The 22,107-nt window shown below is 40.9% G+C and overlaps 2 protein-coding genes across 15 annotated transcripts in view; one reads left to right on the top strand and one right to left on the bottom strand.

The window, feature by feature from the left end:
* The window catches only part of EML6 (EMAP like 6), a 121,616-nt gene extending 104,033 nt beyond the window's left edge, over positions 1-17,583 (top strand). For 3 of the 4 annotated variants that reach the window (XM_046939333.1, XM_040697749.2, XM_004940125.5), the window contains 14 exons: positions 761-839; positions 2,073-2,202; positions 3,385-3,483; positions 4,995-5,168; positions 6,302-6,510; positions 8,211-8,368; positions 8,602-8,716; positions 9,250-9,438; positions 10,515-10,687; positions 11,278-11,440; positions 11,840-11,943; positions 13,108-13,261; positions 13,567-13,667; positions 15,108-17,583. In XM_046939333.1, the coding sequence (XP_046795289.1) occupies positions 761-839; positions 2,073-2,202; positions 3,385-3,483; positions 4,995-5,168; positions 6,302-6,510; positions 8,211-8,368; positions 8,602-8,716; positions 9,250-9,438; positions 10,515-10,687; positions 11,278-11,440; positions 11,840-11,943; positions 13,108-13,261; positions 13,567-13,667; positions 15,108-15,132 (1,873 nt within the window). In that variant the 3' untranslated portion in view covers positions 15,133-17,583. Of the gene's footprint in view, positions 1-760; positions 840-2,072; positions 2,203-3,384; positions 3,484-4,538; positions 4,635-4,994; positions 5,169-6,301; positions 6,511-8,210; positions 8,369-8,601; positions 8,717-9,249; positions 9,439-10,514; positions 10,688-11,277; positions 11,441-11,839; positions 11,944-13,107; positions 13,262-13,566; positions 13,668-15,107 lie in introns of those variants that run through there. The other variant, XR_005858416.2, reaches the window with a different exon arrangement.
* RTN4 (reticulon 4) overlaps positions 15,685-22,107 on the bottom strand; it is a 47,756-nt gene continuing 41,333 nt past the window's right edge. For 8 of the 11 annotated variants that reach the window (XM_025148489.3, XM_025148491.3, XM_025148492.3 and 5 more), the window contains 4 exons: positions 21,707-21,776; positions 21,032-21,078; positions 19,687-19,745; positions 18,391-19,293 (listed from right to left, as the gene is read on the bottom strand). In XM_025148489.3, the coding sequence (XP_025004257.2) occupies positions 19,251-19,293; positions 19,687-19,745; positions 21,032-21,078; positions 21,707-21,776 (219 nt within the window). In that variant the 3' untranslated portion in view covers positions 18,391-19,250. Of the gene's footprint in view, positions 19,294-19,686; positions 19,746-21,031; positions 21,079-21,706; positions 21,777-22,107 lie in introns of all 11 variants that reach the window. The other 3 variants (NM_001348287.3, NM_001277087.4, XM_025148490.3) reach the window with 2 other exon arrangements.

Here is a 22,107-nt window from a genome sequence, read left to right as displayed (position 1 = left end):
GACCCAACATGCTCTGCTCCTCTTAGGTTTGTGCCTCTTCTTTTTTCTTAAAGGGGATATTCAACTTGATCCTTCTGCTGCCTCCCTTTAGTCACATATATGTTCATTGTAGCCAGTGGACTTGCAGTTAGTGCATTTCATAGAAGTAAATGTTATCTGTCTTTAAAAAGACCAGTTACACAAACAGTTTTTTTCAGTCCATGTTTCCTATTTGTCCTTTTAGTTACTTTCAGCAACTGTAGTTATGTAAAATGCTTTGCTGCCCTGAGTTTTTGTTAAATTCACACAGTAAATGACTTGCACAGACTAAAATGTAATACTTTTATCTTTAATGTGATTTTGAGATGATTTTAATACTGCGAAATCAAGGTTTTGTGATGGGATTTCTCAGAAGTAAGGCTGGGGAAAGGTCAGCTGCCAGCTGCAGAAAGTCTTTTAGATCGCTCCTGAAAGCAGCAGTTTGCTGTCAGCCAGTATTCAAGGATTTTCCCAAGGATTTAAATCATTAGAATTCAGTCATTTTCATGTGGCCTGTTCTGCCACTCCTCCCTGAAATTGACATCAGTGTTATTTCTGCTCTCCTTTTCAAAGTGTGTATGATTACCACGAGTGTTATAAAACACTAAAATCTAGGTATCAAACACACGTAGTTGCAATCGGCCATTTTCTTTACTTACGTAAAACATATGCTGTGGTTTTGCAATTTTGTTTTGCTTTCAAACATATTGATTGTCTTCTCTTTTAAACACGTTTCTTACAGGCCACCGGTTAGCAGAGCTGCTCCTCAGCCTGAAAAACTGCAAAAGAACAACATCAACAAAAAAAGGAAACTGGTTGAGGTCAGACTTAGTTGTTTTTTTCTTTTCATTCGCTTTAGAAAATGTGCTGGGTTAAATTCATCCCTGTTATGAGGGTAGCTGAAGTTGTATATAGGTAAAAGAGGAGGGGAAGAAATTTCTAAGATGTGCTCTCAGCACTCCCAGCAAACTGCAGAAGACATGACAGCCAGCAACCTGTAGCAGAAGGAACTTCAGATTCAGATGTGGAAGCTTACCTGTAATATCAGATCTCTCCAAATCCAAAATCTGTCTCTGTATTTGAAGAACAGGTACAGCTGAGGTGTATGTTTAGCCACAGCAGAACCCACACTCACTAGATAACCCCAGTAGAAATATAGTCAGAAGTTGCATTTTGCACATGTGTGCATGCTTTTGAATGATGACATTCGCAAATTTATTTTGGAACATACCCTTTCCTCACACTGTAGGCCCTTTCTCCTGTCCGGCTATTTGAAACATGAAATATGCTGAGAAAGGAATATTCTGTGGACTATGTGGACCATTTGCAACGATTGCTTGGTCTGTCGCTATTAGTCACGTTGTTCAAAGCAAGATGGAATTATGTTAGGGACAGATGCATTAACTATTAACTCTGTCTTCTGGCCTAGAACAGCAACTCTAACAGCAATCCATTACCCATCACTGTTTTTCTGAGGAAATTTCTTTGACAGTTGCTCTTTGTAAGATGAAATGTCCAAGACTTGTCCGATTAACGTGTTAATGATGGAGTTGCTTGTAGCCTGTCATTGCTTCCTATAAGGACCTTGGTGTCAGAATTTGTTCTATTAAAATGTGACTGCTTATGAGGATGATACTTGAAGACTCCTGAAGTAAATGTATTCGCAAATAGCTGCTCAGTGTAGGTACTATAAATGTAACGGGCAGATTAATAGATTGGACCTTTTTTAAAGTTGCATGTATTTTGAATGGAAATTAAATAAAATATACAGATCTAGTTGAATTATTAAAGAAATAATAGTGTAAATGCATTGCCTTACTTGACTGATGATAGCTTTCTATATATAGTCTGTGAGAATGTCATACCTAAGTAAATAAGCAGAAGAAAGAGGGATAACTGATTAATTATTGTTTAATTATCCCGTTGCTTGGACAAGCTGTTTGTGTCCTGTGTAATAATTACCTGAGGTCTTCACTCGCATGATTCAAACTCTTTAACCTCTTTGTTTGTTCTTTATTTCATTCTTACTCTTTTTTTCTGTTTTCCTTGACTAGGAGCTGGCTTTAGACCATGTGTTTGGATACAGAGGATTTGATTGTCGCAACAACCTTCATTACCTAAATGATGGTGCTGATATTATTTTCCACACAGCTGCAGCGGGCATAGTGCAAAATCTTTCTACTGGTAATTCAACTTGTAAACAGTACTTTGAGATAAAAATGACTGTAGAAGTGAAACATTTCTGTAAGAAAGTCACGCTTTTGTAATGTTCCTGCAACTCCTTCATATTTTGTATCTTCTGAAATAATGCAAAGAAATTTAGATGGTTGTTTTAGCAGGCTGCCAAGTTCTCTTACTAAGGTCATCCTGTTGAGCCACCCAACTCATTTTAGAAGGTATGAGATTCTGTTAGGAAGCATAATACTAAGCTGTTCTATTTCTGCAGCTGTGTCTTTCTAAACTCCTTACTGAAGACACTGGGATGGTTTCTCAGGTTGCGTGGGATATGAAATGTCAAGTACTCCTCATGGTTTTAGGAGCAGTAGTATCCATTGTTCCATTTTGAGTTATTTTAGCAAAATCATGCTCCAGGGAAGGATCCATTTCTATGCAGTATGATGTGAGTAAATTGCTCTTAAGAAGGAGTAGAAATATTCTCTGCTTTTTTGGGTAGTGACAAAAACCTACCAGCTTGTCTTGCCCTGAATTGTAGCACTAACATCCACATACTCTCCACATAGCTTAAGAAACAAACCAGGAATTAATGGAATTCTGGCAGTATATTATTCCCTCCTGGTTCTCTGTGGCACCAAATTGTGACAGCAGTTCACTCAGCTCTGCTGCCAAGGAGAGGCAGAGATAGATGGTGTCACATCTGCTGGCCTCTGGGGACTCCTTGCCTTGCATAGCCTCTTGCCCCTGGAGCTGGGAACACTGTTCCAGCTGTTCTTCCTGGCCTTCCCCCTAGGAGCATGGTGCAGAGCAGAAACTTCCCAGGGTTTAGCTCTCTGCTTTGTTTCCCATTAACTCCTTTGATTAAGTGGGAGAGCTGGTCTGTGCATTTGCCAGTTCTGCTTTTTTCTTGTGGTTACGGATGATTACAAGATGATTCCTGGGCTAAGTCCTGGTAGCTGGTTGACCAATTCTGCTTTTTCATATATATGCATTAGTAGTTATTCACAGCTTGTTTGGTAATGGTGCCTGGAAGTGAAAGCAAAGCAGCTCTCAGCGTGCTTATTGCTCTCTCCTATGCATCCTCTAGAGCACAGCATGAGCGTACCAACAAGCTGATTAAACATTCTTTGCTTCAGTGGTGGTTCTTTCTTTGAGACTGTTGTGAATAAAACCACGTTTGAATTTTATTAGGAAGTCAGAGCTTCTACCTGGAGCATACTGATGACATTCTCTGCTTAACTGTGAATCAACACCCGAAGTACAAAAACATTGTGGCTACGAGCCAGATCGGTAGGTGACTCCATGTAACATCTTACTCAGAAATTGTCAGGGGCACTGATTTATTACTATGTAGAATTTTTACTGGGATTTACCACTGTCACTGTTATCTTTTTTTTTTTTTTTTTTTTTTTAGTATCCAAAGCACTGTTTAGCCATAAATCACTTAGCTGTGAAAATGGAATAATGACCATTTCCTTTGCAGAAATTAAAAACTAATACAAAAAAGGAAAGGGTTAGAGTGGAACCTCAGCAGAAGTTATGATGCATGTAAAGGCTGATCCTGAGACTATATGTATCAATGTGTTATTTGCATGAAGAGTCCCATGAAATTACAGGGTCACAGAATTGTAGGGGCTAGAAGATCTAGAGATCAGTCACTAATGACTTTTGCAGAGGTAAAAGCCGTGGGGAACATCAGGATTGTTTGTTCCAGGCCTACAGAAGGATATGTTGTTTTTCACTTGTACCAGTTAATACTAGAATAATCAATGTAATGAAGAGTAACGGAGTCATTTTAATTCATTTCAGTCTGAAAGGAGTGACTTCTATAATATATAACTTTAAAACAAAGCTGAATAATGGCAGTAGGTGAAGGCCTTGGCAAACAATCTCTGCTGCCTGTACAGAGCGTTGTCTTTTCAATTGGAATGTTGAATAAACAAGAGAATGTATTCATACAGTCAGAGCTCTGGTTCAGAATACTGATTTCTGTGACCCAAGGCAAGTGACTTAAAGCCAGTATTTTAATTTCATCAGGAAGAGTCTGTGAAATCGGTGTTTCTGATTTTGGTTGGGATTCTGTATCATTGTAGATTCGTATGAGTTTTAAATTCACTAGTAATCTTTAAAAACTGCATGTCTTCACCATTTCTTTTAAATACCATTTTTAAAACTGAGAAGTACTAAATATTGTTGCAATATTTGTGTATAGAAGACAATATACTCAAAATTAAGTTCAACAATATTGCTGCTTATTTGTTTTGTTGATTTAATCCATATCCATTTTCAAACTTTTAATTTCTTTTTTTTTTTTTTTAATTCTGGTGCTGATGCTGGCACTTCAGCATTAGAAACATGACTTACTTCACTTATTGTTTTCCCTTGGTGCTTCCTCATTTGCCATTGCTCTCACAATGCAGGTGATATGACAGAATTTTCAGGTAAGGCTGATTCATTTGTGAATTCTAGTCAGCAGAGTTATGTAAAAGTTTCACGTTACCTCATTGTATCTGTGTCAATTGCGGATACAAGTGGAACATCTACAGATAATTCCTTTTGCATGAAGTTCTTCATAAATGTTACGTTGTTCTTTTGGAATTTGTCTTATTTCATGAAATACAGTAATTTCCCTGTGTTTTTTTTTTTTTCCCAAGACATGATTTTTTTTGAGTACTTTTAAGATTAAAAAATAAATACTTAAATGTCTGTTTAGGTTAAATGTTCTTGAAAAATGCATATTTTGCACTGAAGCTTTCAAGATGCTGAATTAATTCTCTTTCAATACATCTTTTTCCTTGTAGGTACAACTCCCACAATTCATGTATGGGATGCTATGAGTAAGCAAACGATTTCAATGCTACGTTGCTTCCACACCAAAGGAGTCAACTATGTTAACTTCAGTGCAACAGGCAAACTTCTGGTTTCAGTGGGAGTCGATCCAGAACACACCATCACAGTGTGGAGATGGCAGGAAGGTAACTCTGGAAAACACACATTCCTTCAGCCTGACAGATCTGTGTGCAATTATTTGCTTTTCCTTTCAAGTCATTGGCATAGCTTTATGTCCTTACTCTGAGTGAAATGCTCCCTAGAAGTCTCAAAATCAATTGAAGGAAGAAAAGAAAGCACTAGAAAATATCGATAAGAAAATAAGCTTTAAACTTCTATTGTAAACAGAAATAAGGAGGTAACATCCAACATATAATTCCATGAAATTAAGGGAAGTGTTTTCTTTTTATGCTGAAAATGCTTGGATTTAAAATTGAATGCAGTAGTTAGGCCTTTAAGAAGTCAGATGTCATTTCCAGGCAATGGTTATCAGCTTCACGATTTGAGGGGAGAGGGAATGTGTCTCAGCTCTCCAGATATTTCCCTGCTTTACTTCAAAACATCCCCAGATTTTTAGAGTTTTTTCTGCACACACCTGTGCTCAGTGGCTGTCTCCTGCCTCTTCCACTGCAGTAGCAGGCACTGCATCATCCTGATTGCCATGAGCACTTATATCCAAAAGGTGTGTTTAGAGTGTATCTGACGTCCCTACACAGAGCAGTTAGCTCAGGAAATGCAGCAGTCCTACTGTGCTTTAGAAGTTCATTAAGAGGAGGCACTGCTCATCTTTTGCATAATGGCCCACTTATCCTGGGATTGGAAAACTTGGATTTTATTCTTACCTGTGGGGTTTGAGCGCAGATCTCTGGAAGTGTGCTGGCAGTGGCTGTTGGCCTGACACAGCCAACATGCAGGTGCCTGGATGTTTTCAGAGTCAGAGGCACTAACTCCTGAGTGATGCATCCCTTTGTGTTTCGCAGATGGCAACTCCTTGATGATACTCAGAGTTTTGATGGTACTTCAGTACCTGGGAGACAAATTGTGCTATTAATATCCTAAAACTGTCAGCTGTAGTGGAATATCCAGGGACCTAGCAAGCTGCATGAATTAAAATGTTTGCTGCTCTAAATAATGTTGGGATATGTTGGGATATAGCTTTTGGCATCTGGGACACAGTTTTCTAATCTAATACCAAGTAGTTTCGTTTTATAAAATCACACCAGAGCTTAATTTTGCAGGTAAATCTAACTGTATTTTTATCCTTTCATAATTAAAACAGGGGCTAAAGTTGCTAGCAGGGGAGGACACCTGGAGAGGATATTCGTTGTAGAGTTCCGCCCAGACTCAGACACTCAGTTTGTGTCTGTGGGGGTAAAACACATGAAGTTCTGGACATTAGCTGGCAGTGCTTTGCTGTGTAAGAAAGGAGTCATTGGTTCCATGGAAGATGCCAAAATGCAAACCATGCTTTCCGTTGCCTTTGGAGCAGTGAGTTCAAGTTACTTGCTACATAATTTTATAATACCTTTTTATTAAAACTGTGTCTGTTTCCTTTTGTTGAGATCCAGTACAGTGTGAATGGTGCAAGAAAGTGGAGATCTTGTCTAATACTTCAACCTCTAATGTGAGACCTGTACATCTTTAGGTCGTCATTTAATTTTTCTAAACTAGGTTGGGTTTCTCTGTCAGTGAATATTTTTTATTAATTACAGTGTAATTGATATTGTAATTGTGTAACCTCTTTTTCCACTGACAGTGTTGGGTATGACTGTGATTCAGATCATGTTGACAATACATAGGATTTTCCTGTATGTTTATTAAGGAGCCATAACACTGTGCTTTAGACTTCATATTAAAGAAAACAACATGTTCAACATACAGTTCAATTTTTTTTTTTTTTATGGTAAAACTAACGTGCTGTAAGGAGAACATTCAAAACCAGCAGATGAACTCTACTCCATTAGCATATGTCATTTGTGCAGGATGTTGTTTTCTTCCTTAAGTGTGTGTCGTTGAATCCCACTGGCAATAAGAATGCATGTCACAGGAGCATGAGTAAGTTATACTTCACAGAGGAGGGGCTGTGTACGTTCCTTCCGCTTCTTCATGCATCCACAGACTTTTCTCATCCAGGTCCATCTAATGCCAAAGGCAACAGGTCATGCTGGGATGCAGCTACACTGCATTTTTGTCTCTATTCACTAGAGACAAGTACCAAATTCATTCAGCAAATTCTTTCCATCAGTTACATCAATAGATGCTACTCCTGTTTGTTACACAACATGAAACTTCCCTGTAAGCCCTTAGCAAATGGTTCTCTAACATTTTTTCCCTTGTATCTATCAGTGAACTTGAAGGTGATTTAGTTTTCTATGCTATCAGGGCACGGCAACTGGAAACACTTTTCCTGCCAAAGAAACTGGAAACTCTTCCTGCCAAAGAGGAGATAAGATGCTTTTCATTTACACTGAATTTTTCTGTATTTTTGAATACAGCTAAGCCACTTTTCCCCTTTACAGTCAATTAGGGATCATTCAAGATGTTTAAAAGCTTGTTTTTGTTGATTGTTGCTACAGAGACCATCCAGTGGGATTGCAATTGTGCCTTTTCACCTGTGATCTGTCAGCAGCAAGCCTTTCCATTTAGCAGAGCACACTCCAGAAGCACATTGTCCATGCAGAATGCTTACTACTTTTTCCCGTTCAGTTATGCAATTGCTGTGGTGCTTCAAGTAGATACAAGATTGAGTCAGTTCTGTGCTTAGTCTTATACACTTCATTTTCAGTATCTTGAAGACAGTGGGATTTTCGTGGGCACATAATCAAAGAAGAAAGAAACATCACCTGAAATTCAGTTGTGATAACCTGGTGTCCATCTCCACAGCAGGAGATATGACAGCATATGCACGGCAAAAGTGGCACATGCATCTGAAAATTCCATGAATTGGTGATGAAATGCATGAAGTGAATGCGTCCCGTACTCTGAGCTATATTAACAATGATACCTGGAAGAAACACCATTATAGCACAGTGATTAAACTCATTATTCTCAGTGCATATGGTTTTAATTCCTGCGTTCATTACATAGTTGATTTTCTCAGGAAATGGAGTACCTAAATAATATTAATTCAAACTGCACAAAAATGCTGAGATATTTATCACATCAGAGGTTGTTCCTATCTGTTGCAGAATAACCTTACGTTTACTGGTGCCATAAATGGAGATGTCTATGTCTGGAAGGACCATTTTCTGGTCAGGCTTGTGGCAAAAGCTCACACAGGACCAGTGTTTACGATGTACACCACTCTTCGAGATGGACTTATTGTTACAGGAGGCAAAGAGAGACCGTAAGACATATACTCTTCCTAAAGCACACTGCTTTCTTCTTTCTCATATCATTTTTATTTAATCAATACAAGACATGCTGAATGACTGTGTTATCTGCCACATTTTTATTATTTACTTTACATTACCCTTCACATTACGAGGTGTCCTTAGTAGGAAGTGATGCAGATTGATGTAAAGATTGGTTATAGCCCACACAGCAGACATCTGTGTAACACAATGCTCTGCTTTTCAGCACTAAGGAAGGAGGGGCCGTAAAGCTGTGGGACCAAGAGATGAAACGGTGCCGAGCATTTCAGCTCGAGACAGGACAGCTGATTGAGTGTGTGCGCTCCGTCTGCAGAGGGAAGGTAAGACAGCCAATGTGGCAGACTTCACAGCATGGCATGCATTGCCGTCTGCTGTTGTTGGTGAAGATTGGATAGGAGACACAAAGGAGGAGACTGTTCTGAACCAAGTCTTTGCTGGGAAGGCTCTTGCAGTTCAGACAGTGGCAGTATAGCTAAAGTAGATGTGCACCACACTGGTCTAACTGAGTCTAACACCTTGTTTTGACATTTATATTATTGTCCGGAAGTAACATTGTCACCTCAGCAGTATAAGAATCATGCTGTACCAACTTGTATGTAAACACTTGGGTCTGAATACAAATGGCAAGAGTGGAAGTCCACTGCCACCACTCAACAGTAACTCCAGAATATGGTATCAGATCTCCAGGCATGAGTCTATCAGTATTTTGTCTCCTGTTCTTAGGATTCTGCATGGACAAGCACTATAAATTAGTATGGATTATCACAGATAGTTCTATAATACTTTGGTATTCTACTGCCCATTATATTGTCTGTTTTTTTTTTTTTTTTTTTTTTTTCTTTAATACAAACAGGGGAAAATTTTAGTGGGAACAAAAGATGGGGAAATCCTTGAAGTAGGAGAAAAAAATGCTGCTTCAAACTTACTAATTGACTGCCACATGGAAGGGGAAATCTGGGGCTTAGCAACGCACCCCTCAAAAGACTTATTTATCTCTGCCAGCAATGATGGAACGGCAAGAATCTGGGACCTATGTGACAAAGTGAGTATTGCTCATTGAAAATAATGCAATTAAAAGCGGTAATTTGATACAGCTATGCATTTTTCCATCCACACAACATGCACTGCTCCAGCCCTGTGTGCACCTTTGAGCAGCGAAGTAAAAAGACAGTTGTGTTTGTTGTTCTGGTGCATAGCATTTCCTGCTGCGTGGCCATGTGAAAGCAAGTCATTAATGAAGTAGCATGCTGCTCTTCCCAAAAGCAATCTACTTGCAGTGAGATGCAGCTACATAAGTTTGTGCTAATGGAGTACCTTTTGTTGTACATTGTTTCTGATATAACATTGTAAAAAGCAGAGATTTTGATCTAAAAGTGCAGACTGGTGCAGTAAGGAAGCATTTTAATTCTGTGCTGACACAGATCTGTGGCTAATATGCAGATCCTCCCAATAAGCTTGCCTCACTAGCGAGCATGACTCCAACACTTTTAGAGCCTTTCTTTGCAATAGGTGATGTGGCATATGTGTAGATCAGGACTATTTTTCTCTGATGTCAAATTGCATTAATCAACAAGAATATTAAAAATAACAGAAGGATTTCTGGTTGTACTAAGCTACATAGACTTTTTTAAAAGCTAGTTACCTGAGATAGTAGGGATTGTTTTTTAGTGTCAAAAGTTATTAGCATTATTAGTACACTCAGATAATTGAAATGGCAAAGGTGTTTTGCTACATTTCCATATAGCAAATAGTAAAATAATACAACATCTTGCTCAGAAATTGTAGAATAGCCCTCTAAAGAAAATAGGGAATTTATTTATTTTTTTTATCCTTCTTTTATAAGTAGTATGCTTCCCAATGTCAGAATTGAAGTTATCCTGCAGCACAATAGCTGCAAATGTGAAATGCCCATTTTAATTGCACCTCTATTTGAAGTCTGTTTTGCAACATATGTCTGGTGGGTGTGATTTTTCTTGTTAAATTTCAGATTTCTATTTAGAGGAAACTCTACAGAACTTGTTTTTAATGAGTGGCTTTTGTACTCAGTGTTTGGAAGCTTTCCATTTGCTAGGTGGCTTTTCACAGGAAGGTATATTGCTGTTGCTTTTGTTCATGCAGAAACTCCTGAACAAAGTCAATCTGGGTCACCCAGCGAGATGTGCTGCCTACAGTCCTGATGGAGAGATGGTCGCCATTGGCATGAAGAATGGAGAATTTGTGATCTTACTTGTTAACAGCCTTAAGGTTTGGGGCAAGAAGCGAGACAGGAAGTCTGCAATTCAGGATATTAGGTATGTCCAACATGTCTGTCGAGTTCTCCAAGCCGTTTCTCTGGAAATAGTCCACATCGGGCTAAGTTGATTTCCAGATTTTTTGCAACTCCACATCAGCTGAAACCTTCATGAAATTATGAAATGCATTTACTGACTGACAGAAATGACTTCATAGATACCTTCAGCTCATGTACCTTCTTATAGCACGCTCTCTTTTTTTTGGGGGGGGGGAGGGTTAACTCGTTTCTATCTACTAGTAAGTTGCACACTGTGGAGTTATGATTCTGGGAAATAATATTAAAATATATTATAAAATTGCAAATCCTGTTCCTTTCTCACAGAGGAATAATGTTCTTCATATCATACTGCGCACTGTACTGTATACAAGTGCAGTGTTAACATCAGTTAACAATATATGATGTCCTCTGCCTTTCTTATTTGCCTATGAAGCACCAAATTTGATTTGGACTTAATCTCAGTATTGATACAAGGTTTGTCTTGTTTTCCAGTAAAATATTAATTTTGCCCTCTTGTGTTATCAGGGAAAGCAAAGCAAATCTTGCACAGCAGCAGTAAATTATATCCTCATTCTGTATTTTGTTGTCTAGGATCAGCCCAGATAACAGGTTTTTGGCTGTGGGTTCGCAAGAGCATACTGTAGATTTTTACGATCTCACTCAAGGTACAACCCTAAACCGAATAGGCTACTGCAAAGATATTGCGAGTTTTGTCATCCAGATGGATTTTTCTGCAGACAGCAGGTACATTCAGGTATGTTGTGTGTAGGCACACACTTGTTTCTGTTTCCTGTGACTTGTTATCAGACATAATGGCAAGATGAACTCATGTGTGAGACATTTCCTCCTTAAATTTTTCTGATTTAGTAAAATTGGGTTGAGATAAACTAGAGTGTACAGCTAAAAGGAAATCCATCAGCTGTACAGTACGCATTGAAGCACTTGATTCACTTATCACCCTGTAACTGTTATGCCTTTATATTACGTATCAAGAATTATAGTAAACTAGGAAAAAAATGTATCCTAGATGTTTATTTCCTGATACACTTAACTGTTAACTGATAACTGTTACTACTATTACCACTGCAGTTCTTTACAGAAGAAATCAATGCATTTATGGTGAAGTTTATAGCTTTTCCTTTCCTGCATTCAGGTATCAACTGGTGCCTATAAGCGTCAAGTCCATGAGGTGCCACTAGGAAAGCAAATAACAGATACTGCCACGATAGAAAAGATCACGTGGGCCACGTGGACAAGGTAAAAAAAACAAAACAAAACAACAACAACAAAAAAAAACCAAAAAAAACCAACCCCAAACCAAAAAAGTTCTGCCTGACTGGGGACAAATACAATGGAGAATACAATACAGCACACAAGGTCAAACTGTGTACATCATATACATAGAATATCCCAGGGTTTGGCAAGCCTGTAAGAGAGGGGTACACACTCCACTTCCACAAAGGCCTCTAACACATTTTTCAACACTCTTGAAGTTGGTTGGTGTCCTGCTCTGCGTAGTGTCAATACTGTCAGATATCCATGCTGATTGTTGCCATTTGTTCCAGATTTCTATGCTGTTACAGCTTTACTTTTATTGGCACACTAGGGTAGGTGCTGCCTTATCCCACAGTGAACACAAACAGCATAGGAGGTGTGGAAAGATGAGCTGATCGTATAGAAGGGGGTTGCGGGTACCATTAAAACATATTTGCTGATGTGCACTTATATAGGACCCTCCCCACACATTTACAAATCCATGGTTGTCCTCTTACTGTAGTAAGTGGAACAAGCCAGGAGCCCATCTGGCAGCAAACAGTGGGATGATAACACAGGCAGATTTTAAGATAAGGTGAGAATCCTCCTACTCTTACTGCTTCACCATCGAGCAAGCTTAAAAATCTGCCCTGAATTACTGATTTCTAAGGGCTCTTGATAGACTGTAGGAATGGGACAGAGGCATCTGATGGTCAATATGTGGGTAAAACAGCAATAATTACATGGAACCTCAACTAAGGGGAAAACAGCTCCTTTGGGAAATGGTCAGATCCAAAGGAGGATTCATTTATTCCAGAACTTCAGGGTAAGAGAAGAGAACATCACTGTAAAAAGTGCTGTGAGCAGTTACATACGGGCTCACAAAGACAGGCAAGGCTGCAGCTACATAAGCTGCTGTTACAGAATGAGGGAAGTGGTTTCACAGGAGATAAACCTCAGGATGTGTGGTCAGAGCTGCTTCGGAGTCACACAACAAAGATATATTGCTGTGATGCGCTCCATTAAGGGAGCACGCTCTGTGCAGTGGTTTAGTGGAAGAAGGCTTGCTTTTAAGGAAGAGTTTTCTATCAGGATGCTGTGCTACCCTTCCATGCAGCAACACGAAAGTCTTATGGTGTAACATTCTTTAACTTCCTTTTGGAACAGCATTCTTGGAGACGAAGTCATTGGGATTTGGCCACGAAATGCAGATAAGGCAGATGTCAATTGTGCATGTGTGACCCATGCTGGACTAAATATAGTCACAGGAGATGACTTCGGTCTGGTGAAACTGTTTGATTTCCCATGCACAGAAAAATTTGTAAGTGGAGATTTTATTTTCCTTCAGTCTAAGCAGCTTACTTTCCCCATGTTCAGATTCCTTAGCACATGGCTTTAAGGAGTGCATGGTGCAGTGGGTCAGCTGCAGGCTGCTCCTGGCTGTTGTGGGGCTTTGCCACCTTGCGGCACTGGGGAGGGTGCAGCACTCAGAAGTAGGTGCTGAGTTTGGATTGTGGGGGATCAAAGGTTGCAGTGTTACAGGGGATGCTCACAAGTCAGCATCGTTGCTCCTTGGTGCTACACTGGTGTAATGACTTCCTGAACCTTTTTTTCTCTTTCCACCAGGCCAAACACAAGCGGTACTTTGGGCATTCCGCACACGTTACCAACATACGCTTTTCTCACGATGACAATTATGTGATCAGCACAGGAGGAGATGACTGCAGGTCATTTTTATTTATTTATTTATTTAGATTTATTTCCATGATGATGGATTAGAAAATCTGCTGTGCACCTCTGCATGCCAAATCTGTGTCAACGCATGCACTGCCTTTCTGGGCTCACACTGCATTCATTGCTGCCTGCTGAAATCTGAGGTTTACTTTTCTTAGTCTTGCAATGCTGTATTTAATGCTTGATTGTGGCTGATCTATTCCTCTGCTTGGCCCAGAGCCAGCTGTTGAGTAAAGCTCCTTGCGGTACTTTGCAGTCAGGTGCTGTGCCTTCAGCCCCCAGTGCCTGCATTGCACTCCTCAGCTTGCTGTCCTCACAGAGCAGCTGGCTCAAGCAGAGCTTGCCTGATACCAATATGGAGCTGGGAGCTGCTGGGGGACTGGAGGTGGCTGAAGGAGCCCCCACTGCTGGCACGGAGCCCTGCGTGCGTCTGAAGAGCATTGAGATCAAGGACAGCTGGTGGGGATGTCAGTCACCAAAATAACTGCCATGCTCCCGCCCAGCAAAGGGTAGAACAGGAATTCCAGCAGAAGAAACAGCACAGCAGATTTAGAAGGCCATTTCAAACAACAGAGGAGCCTGCCCAAAGGTGTCTGAATTTAAAGAGGAAAAAAAAATTCAAAAAGTGTGTGTGTGTGTGTGCAGGGAGGAGGGGTAGGAACTATCTTACTGGTGATTTGTGCAGCTGTGAACACAAGTGTGACTGTGTGTCCAGTGGTGCGTGCGGCTCTGCCTGCGACAGGAGCAGTGTGTGGCTCTGGGTGTACAGCTGTATGTGTAGGGATGTGTATGTGACTGTGCTCATTGCAGTGTAGCTGTGGTTGTAGCTATGTGGGTGGGTGCATGCAGCAGGGCTGTGGCTGCATAGGGCTCAAGCCTAGCAGTATGTGGCTTAGTGTGTCTGTCTGTCTAAGCATGTCTGTCCATCCATTGGACAGACATGGATCCGTGTGTCTCTATGTGCCTCTGTGCATGTGTGTACACATGTGGCTTTGTGTTTGTGTGTCTGTCCATACATGTCTGTCTGCTAGTGTGGCTGCACGTGTGCACACATGGCTGTGTCTGTTAGTCTGAGTGTGGCTGGGTCTGTGTGTGTGCCTGTGTGTGTGCATTCTTGTGTGTGTCTAGCTGTCTGTGTGTGCCTGTCTGTCCATCTGTGTGCATCTTTCTGTGCATCTGTCTGTCTGCATGTGCCTCTATGTCTATGAATGCATGTGTGTGAAGACAGCCCTGGCGCTGCTGGGGAAGGCACTGCAATGCGTTTCTGTACTGCTGGGCTCACCTGTGTCTTACCTGAAGGAGCGTGCTTCAATGTGCACTTATGTGCACAAGTCCACCAGACTCTCTTACAGAAGATATCCTGGAGGTTACTTCAAAAAATACCAGTCAGTGGTATCAATCAATTGATCAACTCTCAATGAATTTCTTTGCAGTGTGTTTGTGTGGCGATGTCTCTGACAGCTCCTGCTGTTACTGCCACCCCAAGCCATGGCTCAGGACAGGACAGCCACAAATGCTGTCCCCCTTCAGTTGCTGTGACCGCTGCCCAATGCTGCTGGTGGATTTCACCTTTCCAGATTTCTTCTGACTGTACTGAGCACAAATGTGCTCTTGTGTCTCAAATACTGACATCCCAGAGAAGGAAGCTGAGGTTTGGAAGGGAATAGTTTTGTAAGCGGAGTGGGCCAAAGTGAACAGGTAACTGAGTATGCTGCTTCTGCCTAATAGTGTAGTATTCAAACCGTGTGGGAGAAGGGGGGATGCAGAGAAAAGCACTGGGTCCTTTAATTTGCATCATTTCAAATTTCATGGCTCAAACAAGTATTCACAAATGTTTTCATCACACCTGCTTCAAACTCAGTGCGCTGAGTAAAAGTGCAGGCTGCTAACGAGGGTTAGCACTGGGTTCACACTGCAGCTGTCTGTAGTCCCAAGCAGTGAAGTAGAGCTCTTAAAATCCTTTTATTATTTTTTTTAATGTTTCTTTGGCAAATTCTTCTATCTATTAAGTGCCTTTGAACAATATTTATTGTAGTGTGGCCTACAATCTTGCCTCCCACCACTCTGCTTTCAACATATGGTGCTAAATTTCCACACAGAGGAGGGCTACCCACTCACACCCTTCTGGAGGTGTGCTTATGTTATCCCTGTGTTGTGCTTTGGTTTTTCATACCTTCAAAAAACAGATTCCAAAATGGTTCTGTGAGCAGGAACCTAAACAAGCTGTAAGGCCAACCTGGGGGCACAATGTTTCCTGCCATGCTGTTCACAATTGGTTCTTGCTACAGCCAATCTACCAGCATGAACTTGCAGCCGAACCTAAAGTGGGGCCTGGAGGGGGCAAAAAGAAAAGTTTTAAACACAAATAAGGAGGTTCCCTGAGTGTTCCTGCAGTTTTCCTGGTTCCAGGAAAACATGCTTCATATTTAATTAAACACTGGCCCAGGCAGTGACCATCAAATCTATGACAAGTACACTGAAAGCCATCAGGAATCAATGCCACTCTGCCATGCTCAGCAACCCCCTGTACACTGCAGGCCAGGGCCCTTCAGTGGGCAGCCAGCCCCATGCTATTTGGTCTCAGAAAACACACCATCATTCTGGTACCCAAGAAAGTGTTCCTGCCCTTGAGAAAAGCATCATCTGTGCTCAGTTTGAACTCCTCTCCCTGTCATTGCTTCTACTGCACCCTCTGCAGCAGCCTGGGCTGTGCAACCACAGACAGGTGGGCAAAGGCTATGGGAAGGAAATGAGAGGTGCTTCCATGTGAAAGTGGAGACGAGGAGCAGATGCTCACAGAGAACAAGCAGACATGTTCAGCAATTGTTAATGAACATTTTTGCAAAACTAGAAATCAAGAGGCAAGGGAATTGGAGAAAGAAAAGAAAGTAATTAAGTTCAACAACTTCTGCAAGTGAAACTTCAAAAAGGAACAGAAAATAGGCATTATGAAATTATTCTGGAGAGTTCTGACATTCAAGGAGGTTATGGATGCCCCATCCCTGGGGGCATTTAAGGATAGGCTGCGTGTGGCTTTGGGCAGCCTGGTCTGGTGGTTGGCGACTTGGCACATAGCAGTGGGGTTGAAACTAGATGAGCATTGTGGTACTGTGCAACAGGCCATTCTATGACATGGGAATGACTTTTTTCTTTTAGAAAGATTGTTTTTAATCTAAAGAAATAAAGGCCAAAAGAGAACATTCTGACTTACAGTTAGTGTCTGAGATGTTACACAGTGCTTTAGTCCCAGTTCAGCTCCATGAAATGCTGAGCTGTGGAACTGTCCTGCTGTGCCACTCTGGGTTCCCACACCAAGCTCAGACAGCAGCAGTTGTGAGACTCAGAATACTGTAATGCTGACCACTGAAACAAACTGCTATCCCATTCAAGGAGTATGTATATTTACATCTATGTATATTTAACACACAAAAGTGCTTCAGCAACCTCCAAGAATCAGCTTTTTTTAAAACTGAATTTATTAATGCCTTATATTACTATACAGAACTTCAGTTTGTCAGATACACAATAAGAGTCCCTATGCAGCCTCTTTTTTTTTTTTTTTTTTTTAAAGAATCCTTCTTGATAAAATCATGTAATCCCAGTGGTGGTGATGTCAGTGAGCACCTCCTTGGCCTGTGTTGTCATGTTTGCCTTTCACACTGATTGTATCCTGACCAAAAGCAGCTGTGCAGCAGCAGGAGCTATCAACGGCAACATTACCAATACCTTACAGCAATAGCCTCTGTCAGGAAAGCACTTATAAATTTCTATGTATGTTTATATCGTTTGGCTTTATCTGTAAAATGTTCAAAGTGACAGTGTATTATATTGTAAATTAATATATTAGTGCATGAATTTATTTTTCAATGGTCAAAATGTCATTCATTAAACATCTGTGTCTCTAATAAATTTGGATACCAGTTTTCAATGTCCAGCTCTCTAACTCAGATGCAAAAAGAACATCTGAAAAAGTGCTGGGCTGACTTGCTTTACACAAGTACACAATTCCCCTTAGACAAGTACCTGGCTGCATTCTCTCTCCCGCAGTACAAGCAGCCAAGGACCCTGAACTTTTTTAGCAGACTCACATTTCACCTCCCTAAGTTTCAGTGACAGCTCAGCACCAACTGGGGGTAACAACGCATGGCCTCCTGCTGCTCTGTATGATCACAGCTGGAGCTGAGCAAACTGCTTCATGCTGCACAGACGGAAAGAAAAGGTACCATGAAAACTCCACCTAGTCACACTGCTAGAAATCTGACAAACTATTTCTACCACCATGTACAATCACAAGCAACTTTAAAATAAACACAAAGATATTAAACTTACCTCAAGAAAGCAAAATACCGGTATTATTTTAAGTCTATAAGCTTTATTGATACTTGGGTTTTTTTGTTTGAGGATTTTTTCTTGCCTTTTTTTTTTTGCTTTTTGCTTTTTTTCTTGTTTTTTTTTTTTTTGTTTGTTTTTACATTTCACAATGCATTCCACAGACTTAGTTCAATACAGCTTAAACTGCAAGTGTTTATATTTTCATTTAGCATTTCTTGCATAACAAGGTTTTAAGTTCCCAAACAACATTTGCAGCATTAGATATTCAGTCCACGCGTTCAGAGTTTGAGATACTGTAGAATTATTTGCTCAAAATTAACTACTGTACGTTTGCGCAACCAAGTGTATGCTGTCGATTTATGTGGAGGTTCCTTTGTTCATTACTTTTTTTTTTTTTTTTTTTTTTTACTTCTTTTAAACAGATGCTAGTGTTTATAGAGACGTTTTAGTTTCTCAAGCTTGTGTGCTATGGAGCTAGTCCAGAATCAGTCAATTCTCTGATGTACAAAGCACTGTGGAGCAGCTGAAAGATCTAAGCTTTGTGAAACACACACACACACACACACACACACACATATATATATATACATACATATATGTATACATATGTATACATGTATATATATATACACATATACATACATATACACACATATATATGTATATATATATACATATACACACACACACACGCATATATATGTATATATATATACACACACACACAGGCAATTGATAAAACAATAAAATCACAATACAGCTATACTCATACCAAAAAGGCAAGATTTTTCAAAACTTGCTAAAATGGTATATTCTTCTAAAACATCTCATTTTAGAAAATCTGCATCAGTCTACACAGACCATACACAGTGCACAAACTGGGAAGTGTTCTCCTCTGCTTCACCTGCACTACCTCTTCTGGAACGCAGCAGCGCCTACCTCTGATAAGCAAAATGTACAGCTTTCTCAAATCTTTTGTATTAGCCAGTGCTGCACACAGGATAAAGAAAGATGATTAGTTTTAAATCCATACATAGCAGCTTACAATACTTAAGATGATGAAACACATGGCAGTCAAAACAGTTATTTTTCCTCAAACACTGCGTTACTAAAAAATAAAGATCTGTGAAATTGCACTGCAATGTCAAGGGTTTTGCTATTCCCTGACCCTCCCCATGTAAATCCAAATGAGTATTTTCCCCCTTAAAAGTTGGACTTCCTATCGATAAGTTGCTTCACGCTTTTTACTCAGTTTTGCGCTTCAGCCCAGGGATCTTTGCTTGGATCCTGCAAAAGGAATGGGAGAGGAAAGAGAATGGCATTGGAGAAAGCAAAAAAGAGTAGGTACAAAAGTATTCTTAGAGACAGCAATGCATGGAGATAATTCTCACAGCAAACCAACTACTACACTCAGAAACTGGTAGAACTGCTAAATTCCTATTCACGCACCCCACAGCTGCCAATGCTGGGGGTCTGTGGTTCTACTGGTTGTTTCAAATCTATAGATTTCCATTAGAAATAAAATTGGATGAATGCAATGGCAACAGCAAGAGAGGAGCAGACTTCACAACCACTCTATATTTAACCAAAAGACTTTTTGCTCCCACAACCAGTGCATGTAGTACAGGCCTGCTGTATACATTATTTACATAGAAAGTGAAACAAACAGAAAATACTCACTTTGCCATCGCATCTTTGACGTTCTTGTTCACTAGTCCCAAATAATGGTCGATCTGGGCCTGAAATGTAAGACAGGAGATGTTACAGATCAACTGCTGCCTGGAAGGCAGCATTACAGCAGGGCACCAGGATGTGCCCTCGCAGCATCAACTGCTGACAGAAGGAAGGAGCTCAGCACTGGTTATTCCCTGGGCTGATGCAGCCCAAGGTTGCCCAAGCCCAGCTCCCTCTCAAGTCAGCTTCCAGCATAAAACCCTCCAGCCTGTGCCTGCTGACCAAAAGGCAGTTTCTCCAGGTAAAAGATGCTCACTGGAGCCCACTGTTAAGCTGAGTACCAGCAGGAGATTGCATTTTTAAAACACAGGCCTTTTCCATTTGCACCTCTTCTTGAGGCAGCTGTGACACGAGTGCACAACTGAGGAGGTGGTGAGCAGTCACCCCTCAGGGCACCCGGGAGAAGGAAAGCTGCTTTGGTGGGCTGGGCCTGCTAAGGAGCTTACGCCTTCAGCTCAAGAGGATTGAGGAGCTGGGGTTAAGCCACACCAATTGTCCATCAGGTTTCCTCAGGGCTACAGGATTTCCTTTTGCTGCAGAGCTCGTTTGCTCGTTTCTAGGCTCATCTGGGAGCTCAGAGAGGAGCCCAAGAGGCTCTGCCATCCTCTCAGTGCCTCCCTTCCTCTTCTCCCATATTGCAGGCTGGCCTCCAAGACCAAGGTTGTTTTTGAAAGAGGAGAAGGAACTGCTAAGCCAGCATTGGCTTCCCCCCTCCTGTGCTACCACCTGCTGAAGACACTCCCTGTTCCAGCTCTGCTATTATTTCATCATATGTATTTTGCTTTGGGTTCTTCTTACCTCCTTCGTGTATGTTAGTCTGCAGACAGAAAAAGTATCAGACTGTGCTAAGCATTTCACATCGCCAGTTTTTGTCAGAACTACAAATTCCATGGGGATTTGGGACACAAATCCTGAATATTATTAGCTCCAAAGTGGTTTCTTCAGAAATTCTTCAGAACTCACATCACGATTAATACACCCTGCCTAATGCTGCTGTTGTCCTGACCAAATCTGGATGAGGGGATGAGAAGGCCTCCAGGTTAACCATGACCTTTTCATAACTGTTTGTTGAGGAAGCCCTCTTAACTTCCACCAAACAGGTAGAGGGGAAGCACAAGCAGTTTGGGCTTCACAGCAAACTTGGTTCTCTGGCACTGGCTCCAGGTTAAAGGCCTGTGCTGCAAAGGCTTCAAAGAGTTTAGACGGATAAAATTTGGTTTTATTCCCTCCTGGTTTTGTTTCAGCAGAGCTCATCTTACAGAGTACTTAATGAATCCTATTAAAAACTCACCTGATGTCTCTCATAAATAACAGGAACACTGAACAGCGAAATCAAAGCTGGAAAAGAGCAGATCGCAGGTATAAATACTGACAAAAGGAACAGTGCTCTGTTAAGCAGAGGCTAGTGTTCACACCCTGACATTTCTTTCAAAAAGGTACAAGAAAAAAGCAATAGCTAAGCTACATACAAAAATTGTTAGTAATTTCAACAATCTCTAATAAGGAGTTAGGCTGCTCTTCACATCTCATCAATGGCATGGTGCATCTGATCACAGCTCACTTCTGCACTGTGGGTTACACACATTCTTCAGACCCAGTTTGCTTCTCACAGCTGCTCCGGACTACCAAAAACAATCAATCTTCAGCAGGAGGGGACCAGATCTGCTCCTGTACTTCCACCAGTAACTTACAGTATAGCAACCATACTAGAGAAAAGGTAACCCTGGCAGATAAGCACAAGGGAAGATGTTTCTGAATGATACAATGTCTGAAAAATCAGCAACTTCAAGGAATTCAGCAGCACAATTATCCCTTCTGCAGCGTTATCAGTGCCCTAGAAAAGGGACACAGAACTGTACCATCTCGATACACTCTCAAGAACAGCCTTGGAATACCAGGCAGACCTCAGTGCTTTTTCAGGGTTATTCTGTCATGCCAGCTATTTAACACAACTTGAAACACTCACCCAGTATCAGTAATGTCAGACCATTAAACAAGGCACCAACGTAAGTGAACACCCACATCAACACTGCAAACTGAAAAGGAAAAAAGCACGTTAGCCCACAGTGTGTTGTACAAGAACATACTGGCTACAACACTAAGTGGGGAAAATTCTCAAAACACACTTATAAAGCTAGAATGCCTCAAGACATCACAGTGTATGTCCAATGTAATTATAGATGTGTGATGAGATGGCTGAAGGGTTCAGTAATAGGATATGTGGCCCCTCGTGTCTAGGTCAACAGGCTGAGCACAGTCCAAGTCAGCAGTGACCAGGTGGCTGCCCAATGCTCTCTGCATTGATGTAGTGCTTCCAAACCAGCATTTAGCAAGGATGGGCAAACAGTTCCCACTTCCCCCCTTTCA

The sequence above is a fragment of the Gallus gallus genome, chromosome 3, assembly GCF_016699485.2.
Source record: "Gallus gallus isolate bGalGal1 chromosome 3, bGalGal1.mat.broiler.GRCg7b, whole genome shotgun sequence".
Taxonomy (NCBI): Eukaryota; Metazoa; Chordata; class Aves; order Galliformes; family Phasianidae; genus Gallus; species Gallus gallus.
This window is presented reverse-complemented; position numbering and strand designations above follow the sequence as displayed.